The 11,769-nt window shown below is 28.8% G+C and overlaps 1 protein-coding gene across 3 annotated transcripts in view; it reads left to right on the forward strand.

The window, feature by feature from the left end:
• Nucleotides 1–2,659, forward strand: part of LOC115886479 (glutamine--fructose-6-phosphate aminotransferase [isomerizing] 2-like) — a 48,823-nt gene extending 46,164 nt beyond the window's left edge. For 2 of the 3 annotated variants that reach the window (XM_030905646.1, XM_030905647.1), the window contains 2 exons: nt 157–309; nt 1,983–2,431. In XM_030905646.1, coding sequence (XP_030761506.1) covers nt 157–309; nt 1,983–2,204 — 375 coding nt within the window. In that variant the 3' untranslated portion in view covers nt 2,205–2,431. Of the gene's footprint in view, nt 1–156; nt 310–1,982 lie in introns of all 3 variants that reach the window. The other variant, XM_030905645.1, reaches the window with a different exon arrangement.
• The last annotated feature ends 9,110 nt before the right edge of the window (nt 2,660–11,769 follow it).

Below are 11,769 nucleotides of genomic sequence, written 5' to 3' on the forward strand. Positions count from 1 at the left end.
AAACACCTTTTTACAAGAGTTGGCTCTCATTTTAAATTCGCAAGTAAATTGTGTTTTTTTCTGTCAATTTTTGGACCTTGTCTCAAAATTTCTCATTCCCTCGTTAGACAAACTTTAATCTTGAAACATAGCCTGATGTATATTTTTTAATTTTAGAAAGTTAAAGAATTAACTTACATGCATAGTGAAGGAATTATGGCAGGTGAACTAAAACACGGACCATTGGCTCTCATTGACAATAATATGCCCGTTATCATGATTATTACAAGAGACCCAGTATATGTAAAATGCATCAATGCTTTGCAGCAGGTAAGGGTATTATAGTTTACTGTATAACAAATCTTGATAATTTTATTTACTATAATATTAAACATCAGACATTCACAATATGAAGATAGAAATTTAGACCTAGTGATTCTAAATTGATGGTCTGGTCGTCTATACAAACCCAACCCAGAAGTAATTTTGACTAATAGTCCAAAACAGTTTCTACAATGCTAATATCTCACATAACATTTTACATTCTTTTGGTTTACCCGCTTAATTTCAATTTATTTCTACTTCGTTAAATTTTAATCATGCCTACCATGTGTAGGAACTTACAACCCAGCATTTCTTTCTATCTTTATCTAGAAACTGACTATAGCATAAGTCATTTACTTTGATCCTTGTTTTTCTTTTTAAAATGCAGAACATTGACTTAAAGTCCCGTTCTCAGAACATATCGGCTATCGCCAGCGACACGTCAAAAGAACCAATCAGATTTGTACAAAATTCAAACAGCTGTCAATTTTAAATTTTGTGCAAATCTCATTGGTTCTTTTGACGTGTCGCTCGACACTATATCGCTATATCAATTTTTTTTGAAAATACTGGTGGTATTTGAGTAAAAAGATTAGTAAAGAGCTATCAACAAACTTAGGTCGAGCTTGATATGGAATTAATATGGCTGACTTAAATTCCGGTTTCAGTACGATTTTAATTTATTATTTAAAACATGTAAAAATATAATGTAGGTTAGTTAGACTCAATAATTTGTTGCAGAATATCTAGCTACGCAACAGAAGCCTCGTTACATGTATAAAATTGTAGGTATCAAAAGGAGACAGGCTTTTAAAGCCTGTCTCCAAATCAGATATTTTGATGCGGTAGTTTCGCTACTACATAATAGAGGGCGATAAATTTTTTAAAAGAAAATAGTTTTCTACAAACGAAATTTAAAAGTATTTTGTGCAGTGTTGCCATTGTTTAATTCATATTGTAATACTTCCTGATAAAGTCTACCTTCAATTTGCTACATCATTTACTATATCTTTGGTGACATTGTAATATGATAGAACGATGATGCATATAAAGTGGTACCTTCTATCATACCATATTATGATACTACTTCCTGACGTTCGATTGAGCTCATATTTGACATATAATTTCGTATTTTTGATGACATATCAAGTGGAACTATAATATAGTACCACTTGATATAATAATATTATATATAAATATATAACTTAATTAGTGTATATTAAAAATGTATTTTTTGAGTATATGTTTTGTAATAATATACTTAAAACTATTTTAAAAGCCAAACGAATAATTAACATAAGTGTGTCTGACAAGAAAAGAAGAATAGAAAGAAACTATTATACACCAGAAAAAGAATGGGATGCCAATTAAAGTATTTTTGAATCTGGCAACTGTGCATACTTAGACGAGCTTCAAGGGTGTCGACGTGCCGTCGATCTAAAACATATCTAAAACCGAAAGTTCAAAATTTCCAATTTTATTCTGATTATAATATTGTCGCGCCATCTAGTATTTTATTTGTGCAATTTTAGCTCTTTCATTTCGAGTATTTTTCTGTTGCGTAGCTAGTTATTCTGTGGTTTTAGTCTCCTTCCTTAATTTTTTTATTCAAAGGCTGATAGTAATATTTGCTAAATTGTAATTGGTAATATGACTAAATTTTTGTTTGTTCTTACTAGGTAAAGTCACGTGAGGGAGATCCGATTTTAATTTGTGAAGAAGGAGATTCTGAGACGATCGCCTTTGCGAGCCAATATTTAGAGGTACCGAGAACAGTCGATTGCTTACAAGGAATCTTAACTGTCATTCCTATGCAACTCTTATCTTTCCACATTGCTGTAAGACGAGGCTGTAATGTTGATTGTCCCCGTAACTTAGCTAAGAGCGTTACCGTAGAATAATATTAAATAAAACAACATCCAGGGTCCATCATAACACTTCAACATGTCAATATCAAATGTGCTTTTACTATAATGGTATTATCAATTTATAAAAATTGAACCTTAATTATGTGAAATTATGTACATTATCTGGAAAATAAGACTATAAAATTACGTTTTATCTCTTCAAAGTATTAAACCTTAGATCTCAATAAGAGAGAACATATATTCAATATAGAATAAGTATTATTTGAGATTATAAACTGTTAATACACGATACTGTTTTAAATTCCAAATTATGCGTTTATTTTTATATCAACTTATGTTTATAAAACTTAGAAATAAATCCAATTATTTACTGCAATATTGTTGAGTCAAAATTGTTATAAATGTTAAGTTTATATTTTTTATATTTTATTCTATATCCTAATTATTATATATGTGTATAGATATAAGAAATAAACTGTATAATTGAATTCTTAGAACGTTTTATTTGTTTCTCGTCAGAGAAAATAATATTCACACATTGGCAAACGAGTTTTACAAACCTAGCCTCAATTATCTGAAGATTTGTCAAATATAATAAAATTTAGACAGTGACGGAGAAATTTTTATTAGTTTAGGTTTATATGCATTTTCTACTATGTTAGCATTTTATTTCTCTTACTTTTAACTGGCTATAACATTATGTTTGGAGATACAACATCCATTAAAAAATATTTTTTAACTAAAACATATAAAAATATGGTATAAACTTTTTTTAATGGGGACACCCTGTCTAAGTATGTGTGTATTGGATAGCACACTTCTGATTTGAAACATATAGGCTTGGTGCATTCCAGTCGATTATTAAAATTTCGAGAGCAACGGTCCGTACGGCAGAATTCATAACTTTCCGGTTCTGCGTTTCACGCAGTCTCTTTGTCATATATTTAAGTAAGCAAAGTGAGCAAACAAAGTGCCAATTAGATAATCAAAATATTAAATAGATATGTACAGTGTGGCGCCTCTCATACGCCGCGGAAGCTCCAAGGAGAACGGTAGTTTATATCGAATTGAAATTTTGGCAGCAAATGTAGATTAACTGAAAGCATTTTATAAAAATATATATAATTATACAGGGTGTCCCCCCAAAAAGTTACACATCAAAGTTGTGTTTTTTCTAATGGAACACCCTATATATTAATTGATTTTCGGATTCTAGGAAAAAAATTAAGGTGAGTTTTATTAAAGAAGCATATACCTAAAATCTAAGGATTTTGACATATTTCACATTTTGTGAAAATGAAGAGTAAATTTTAAATTTCGATAACAGCTACTTAAAATTTAGTTGACCATTGTATGTTAAACCAAATTGAAATTTGATCCGAGAAGTTATACAGGGTGAGACAAAATTAATATGGAACATTAGTCACATTTAAAAGCAAGTTACTCATTTATTTTAAATGGAACACCCAGTATAGTTTTCCGGTATTCAATGGGGAATTTAAATATCTTCAAAATATTATTAAGGTTGCCTACCCCGCAGACAAAGATTTTCCCAGATATTTTAATTTTTACGATTTTGCATCAGTAAATCTTTATTATTTGAAAAAATATAGGTGGCTAAAATAAAGGTATATCACACATACCTTTTGTTCATTTAACAAAAATTAAAGATTGTAGAGTAAAATACTCAAGGGTAATAAAAAGATACACGTTTAAGACATATTTTAATTATTACAGAATTAAAACTAGATATAAACCTATAATTATGCAACAAAACTTAGCTAGATGAAATCAAATGCTCATAATGCTTCCTTTCCTGTTAACTAAATAAAATGATTGTCTTTTCAAAAGAATCTTATCATTTTAAAACGCATATGTGGAGTTATACCAGGTTATACCTCGAAAAGCAGCTACAATATCTCTCATGTTGTCGACACTACTTGGTCGGGTTTTGTAAACACTGTCTTTAACATATCCCCATAAAAGAAACCCACACTAATGATAATAAAATCATATAATATAATAAAATCAGGAGCATTTAAGTATTCTATTAATTGGTGAATGCACACTGCATTCACCAACTAATAAAATCATATCAATTCAAAGTTACGTCAGATATATCACAGCCACCTAGATTTTATCAAATAATAAAGATCTACTCAGATCAAATCATGTAAATGAAAATATCTAGGAAAAACCAAACCAAACCAAACCTTAATAGTATTTTGAAGAGACATGAATTCTCCATTGAATATGGGAATAATATACTGGGTGTTCCATTTAAAATAAGAGAGTAACATGGTTTTAAAGGTGACCATTATTCAATATTAATTTTGTCTCTCCCTGTATAACTTCTTGGATCAAGTTTTAATTTGATTTAAAGTACAATAGTTAATTTAACTACATATTAGGTTATACCGGGTAAATTCCAATTTAGGTAGCTTTTATCGAAATTTAAAATTTACTCTTCATTTTCATAAAATGTGAAATATGTCAAAATCCTTAGATTTTGGGTATATAGTTCTCTTATAAAACTCACCTTTATTTTTCTCCCAGAATCCAAAAATTAATTAATATATAGGGTGTACCATTACAAAAAACAAAACTTTGATATGTAACTTTTTTTGGAGACACCCTGTAGAACTCTCTATATTTTTAAAAAATGCTCTGAATTAACCTACATATGCTCACAAAATTTCATTTCAATACAAACTGTCGTTCTCTTTGGAGCCCCCGCGGCGTGTGAGAGGCGCCACCCTGTACTATGAGGATAAAATATAATTCAATCAATATTAATAGTATACATCTTTTTAATCAACTGGATTTAATCAACATACCTTAAAAAAATTCGTTAAGTGCAGATCAAACTAGATAGCCCTAGTTATGTCCCAACTAGTAAAACCAGTGCATAAAATGTGATCGCTACCGTAGTTGAAGCAGCTGGCGTTATTACTAATCTAAAAAGTTTTATTAGCTTGAATAATAAATTATAATACGTTAGACCTTGAAGATAATCAAAATATTTGCATTTCTATTTTTTTAGAATTTCCACAATAATTGTACTTACTAATACTTTTTAAATAACAAATTTTTCTTGTACTCGCCATAGAGAAGAACTCCCTTTTAAACCTGTTTATTTGTTTGGCGCCTTTTAACGGTATTCTCCGATGGTGGCAGCACCGGCGGAGAATACACCAAGCCTGTATTAGTATATGCTCTTTGTTATTATTACATTTATATAAATTTGATATGGGTAAAAACTGTACACCGACTCGACATTTCTGACTTTGGATGCTGATTTTCGTGTGTTGTCTCTCCGACTTACCAAGACTTCACTTGCACCTAAGACTGCACTTGCCGATAGGGTATAATTTAAAAATTGGTGGAGCAAAATAAAACAAGTTATTTTATGAAGAAACGATATTTTTATTGCTTTATTATAATTATATATACACTCATATAAATTAAATAAAAATGTATTATTAAAAATAAAAAATATAAACTGATAAACTTTCTCTTAATCTATAATATCAACTAAGTCTGAATCGGACACCAACAATAGAAGAAATACTTGTACAAAAATAATGAATTCAAATACGAATTCGATTTTAGAAAAACCATTATGAAAAGACATACAGTACAATAATTTAAATCTCTTAAACAACAAATATTAATTTTATTAATAAGAACAGATGTATCATTTACAAGACATATTTATTTATAATCATATTTTGTAAATAAAGACATGTCATCTGCAACTCAAAATGTTTAAACACCATTTGAATAAAAATCCTTAATTATAGTTTTAGATTCTGTATTAAAATGATTTATATTTCATATATTAGTGACATTATCATATAAAAAATATGTTTTGTGCACAACCTTTTTATCTCCAAAAATGTTATTAAATATCTATATTTTATATATTATTTAGTAACAAATTTTTGACAATACGTTTAATTGATCAGAACATGTAAATGCATTTGTAGTATTTAAGGACCTAACATAAGGAGAATACGTAAATAATAACAACAAATTAGATTATACCGCAACACAAATTAAAATAATACTAAATTAATAAGAAAAAAGTAGAAAAATAATATAAATGCTCTGATCAACTACTATAAACATCATAAGACTTTTATATATTTAATTCTATGGAAGTAATACAATGTACAATAATGTTTATGCAAAAGAAAGAAAAACTCGAGAGTTAGAGCAAACGCCAAAATAGCCTCACGTCATGGTCATTGTTGTAATCATATTGTTAGTTTACAATTACAAAAAAATCATTTACACTTAACTTTAAAATTTTAATCAATTAAATTAAGTATGTAATATACAGATAATTTCAGTGCTAATGCATGACAATAAACTGTGTCCTTGATAAATCCCGTTTCCTAAAAGGAACGCATTTGACAGCAGAAAACGTTAAATTCCAATATTTTGTGTAAACATTTAATATATACCAGGTGCGTCTCAAAAGTGGCTCACGCCTATAACTTTTTTATTTTTTCAAATAAAAAATTGAGATTTGGAATGTTAATATATGACATAAATTAGGATTGATTGACGTATTCAGTTGTTTTCCGTCACTTCCTGTTTCGCCGGAAATGACTACATCTTTTGATTTTTAAATGGTACCTTCGGTTTTTTGTTGCTTTATTCGATGGAAAATGATACCCTGAATAGAATGACATATCATATGTCAAATTTGACATTTTCAAATATGGCTAATTTGAAATTGCAACATGCGATTTATAACGACAATTTGACTCGAAATACCAATTGTGTGGTACCAAATTATTCGTAAAAAAATGCTTTTTCCAAATATGCTAATGAGCCACCCCCGTTCCATTTGAAAAAATTGAGATTTAAAAATACGATTTGGACATCTTTTAACCAGCCAGGACAAGACACGAATAGCATTAGAAGATTAAATATATTTTTTCAAGACTCCTTGATTAAAAATTAGTGTTTTTAACACAGCCATCGCTCTAGAATGAAATTTAAAATTCAATTTTGTTTTAAGCAAAAATGTCAAAAGTTGACATGATATGTCATTCTATTCAGAATGTCATTTTCTATCAAATAAAGTAAAAAAATATCGAGGGTGCCATTTAAAAATCAAAGGTTGTAGTAATTTCCGGCGAAACAGGAAGTGACAGAAAACAACTGAATACGTCAATCAATCCTAATTTATGTCATATACTAACATACCAAATGTCGTTTTTTTATCTGAAAAAATCTAGAAGTAATAGGGGTAAGCCACTTTTGAGACGCACCCGGTATAAAGACTAGGCTTTACTTTTAAATTAAAATGACAAACAACTGTCCCAGTAAACAAAAGCTAAATAAAAACCTAGTTATTATAGTAAGACTTTTTAACATTGCCGACGTGTGGCATTACTTTGCCTGTTTCTAAGCCCAACTTATAAAATTACTACATATATTTAAAGTAAATGGCAGATAACCTTCCATACATATTAGAACTGTGAACTATATACAGGGTGAGTCTTAAATAATTGCAAATATTTTCAAGGCAGGTAGACCTTGATAAAAGAAAAATATTTTCTCTTTACCGTTTTCCAAATAAATGCAGCAGTTTTCAAATAGCTCAGAATCACTGTTATTAAATATTTTAACTGAGAAAATTATAAAAAATACATTTTTTTCAAAATGTTCAACACTTTTCACAAAAAACCTCATATACCTCTCTGGATCAAAATATACCACCTCTAAAATTATTTGCACTTATTAAAACACATCCTGTATATATATTAGCAAAAATATGTAGTGATTACATTTCACGAAAATAAAGTTCATATTACTTATTAAATATGAGCACTACAAGAGTCGATTCTTGTACATTGCCTAAACATTTCTAAGCACGATGTACGTATTTTTGGCCCTCTACTAAAACGATTTTTTGAAATAAAAAAACAGTACATTTTTACAAAAAAAAAGGTTTTAATTGACATTTTAACAGTGTTTCATTATAAATTAGTTTAGCTAATAGAAAAACAAATATCTACAAAATTATAAGGTACTGAATATTTTTAACACGCACAAGAGATAGGGTTGATAGTGACATTTAATCACTTTTAACGCCTTAAAACATTTTAATAAATATCAGTCAAAAGTTTCATCACTAAAGATTATATTCAAACATACCAATCGTATCCCAAATATCTAACCATTGCCGCCCATTTCTCAAGAATAAATATAACCAAACAAGCTAAAATTTGTAATAAATACAACACACTTAACTCCTGATTTTGCTAGTACCATTAGTTACAAAATAAAACAAAATCACAAATCCAAACTCTTATATAGTGTAGATTTTATATTGTAGTGTATTTTATTTTATTCTTTTGTGGTTCATTTGAACCATAGCCAGGTAACATTATCATATAGGATGTCAAAGGACCAAACAAGGCATAGTTACATAAGAAGCATTATATTTATTACTCAATTTGCATCAAAAAGTTAACTAATTCATTTCATGGCTTGTTAGGTAATATTTTTCTCGCTTAAACGGTATTATGATTATATATGAATAAAATGTGCAGATTTATTAATAGGAATTAGAAATGAATTTTTTATTGCACTTAACACTCTTTTTGTACAATATTAAAACTCAGATTAATACTCAGGACAGTTTTGTCAATACTGCTGCACATTTTCAATAAAATCTATCAAACAAACAACTTAGAGATCATTAATTCACATCTACAAGAGTGTATATAGAATGCTAAATATTATGGAAAAGAACTAAATGGACAGAAATCAATCTATTCCTGATAATGATATTTTGGATGACTCTGAGAATAAATGCAAAATATATAAAATTCGAGAAACTAAAAAAAAATAATAAATATAAAAAACTGGTCTCACATCACGAGTCTTATCCTTAAGAATATAAAAAAACATTTCCTATAAAGCTACAATGAAATAAAGTTTTAACTTCTTTGGAATTTAGGTATTTTTTTTAATGTTTTTTCATTATTTTTATCAACAACCTATATACACACATACACAAATTCAAATCATATCAAAAAATTTAAGAATTCTATAATACAAGATAATGCATTTACACCAATAACAATAAAGTTTAATCTAGTGTCTATTACACAGAATTTTTTCAGAGTAATGTTTACTATTTTAAAAAACAAGAATGTGAAAATAAACTTAAAATGAGTTCATGCAGCCAAATAAAATAAAATAAGAAATATATTTTTGCTCATGCGCAGTATAATAAAGTCGAATAAAAGTTAAGTTTAATGATTGTTTAACTTTATTTTATTCTTATTTTATTTCGCTGTAGAAACCATCATTATTCCAAAAATGTAATTTTCTTATTTCCTTAAATAATATTAATTAGACCTAATGTTTTAAATAGGTTATCCAAATTATTTCTCTCGATACCAATCTGTGTTAAGAGCCTTTTTTTAGAATAAGTATTTTCTTTCAGTAAGTAGCATTTAAAGCACCAAATTAATTTACAATTTATCTATGTAAAACTCAGATCAGATTTTAAAAAAACTAGTCAACGATTCTGAATAGTTCTTTGTTTTGAATGCGCGAAAAAATGAAACTTTGTGGTTTAGAAGACTAAGGAGTTTCACGCTCATGACCTAATACACGTTTTTTTTTACAACTGGTATATTTAGTATTTTATTGATCAATGTGCAAAGTATAATTTAGTAAATTATACATTGAATTCGAAATAAAACTTAAAATTACAATAGAAGTAAATAATATATATTAATATGTAAGTATATAATTAAAATTACCAAATTGGTAATGTCAAAAATTATTAACTTTGAAAAAAAATAGACAGGGTTGGGTAACAACGAATTTTGTGTATGTAGAAAAGAGCGTAGAGAATGTAGAATATTAAATAGAAAATGTATAAAATCCGGGAACAGGTACAAAATTAATTTTGTATATTTAAAGCCGTTTTTTCACTTTAGAAGTTTCTTCCTGAATATTTTCTTAGTGTTAGAATTGTAATAAGTGTGCGTGCGCAATCTCCCTATTCTGTAACGATACTAACTTTCTGAAGATAAGAGCCAGTAATCGATCTGAAGACTATTAGAATGTTTTTTCTATTTACTCAGAAGACTGCACAAAAAGGTCTAATTTGTAATTTCGGTTGTTCCTTTTTTTAATTTTACCACTGTAGTTTGTATTTCTTACTTTCATCATGTTAGGAGTTATTTTTTAATTCTCCTTGAGTTTTACCGATGTTTACAGAATTATTATGTATTACTATCTTACTATCGAAAACTGTTTTTTGTTAAACCTAAAACACTCTATAGCAAAAATTTACAGAATTAAAAATATCAGTAAACTTTGACTATAGTGTGTCCAATAAATCAAGGAAGATTTCGACAAACGACATCCAAAAAATGACAGAAAATACAACATGCTTATGAATGACACAGCTGTCATTGCCACAAATCCTCTCGTTGTAACACTATATCTATTTAAAATAATATGGAAGTTAATAGTTAAGCTTTATTATTATTAGTTTATTTCTTGTACTAATCACTGTGTTAAAGTATTTAAAATAAATATAAACTAAAAAAAAACGGCTTTCGATATATACAAAACTCATTTTCTACGTCTAGACAAGCACAAAAAATGTAGAAAATTAATTCTCCATAGTTTCGTTCCAACGACGGAGAGAACCGTACTCGGTACGGTTTGGTTTGGTCAGCCACGAGAGAATCGTTTAGTGGACGATAACTTTTGCGTTCCAACAAGAGTTGTCACCATTAATGAATAGTGAATCGATTCCGGAACCGTAATTTCGATGCCAGCCTGAAAGCAAGAACCATAGGGACTGAACTGCGCATTAAGAGTGTGTCAGCACTTTATTGATTTTTTCTGGACTTTATTCCTTTAGCCATTTCTCTTTTTAATTTTGACAGTTTATTTATCTGTTGTTTTAACGACGTTTTGAAGCTTAAAGTTTTATTTGATATTTATCGTGCATTTATTTTAAATATTTCTCTATTTTTTGAACTATGATGAGTGACGAACGGGACAGTGATTCGAGTCTTTGTTGGATACCAGCGAAAATGATTTGAACAAATGATTCAGACGTACAAATATAAATAAATCTCCCTCCCAATTTATTAATTGTCTTATAGTGTATAGTTCAAGCACGTAAATACCGTACGATCGAGAAAAAACGGCGTCCAGTTGGCTTGGAAATGATGATCAATGCCATTCTCCATATAATTTTACATATAAAAAATTACAGCGATCTTCATTTCATAGCCATCGCTAACGCCGTTTTTTTTTCGATCATACGGTATATTACTCATTTTGAATCCCTTAGATAATAAACATGGTATAAAAAAAATCTATCTAACCCTTAGATCTAACCAATAACAATAACAAAAAATAAGGTTATTAATTCGATTCCAGCGTAAGGCGCCACAGCAGCCAGGGCGAATTCTAAAATCGATTCCCAAACCGTTCCGACTGCATTTAATTTACTGTCCTCCATTCACGCAGTTGTGCAGCTCTGAACTGTTCAAGAACGCGATACTCCCATTCCATTCAATTGAGTCATAAAGTTCAG

This window comes from Sitophilus oryzae, unplaced genomic scaffold (genome assembly GCF_002938485.1).
Source record: "Sitophilus oryzae breed Bouriz unplaced genomic scaffold, Soryzae_2.0 scaffold_489_pilon_pilon, whole genome shotgun sequence".
NCBI lineage: Eukaryota > Metazoa > Arthropoda > Insecta > Coleoptera > Curculionidae > Sitophilus > Sitophilus oryzae.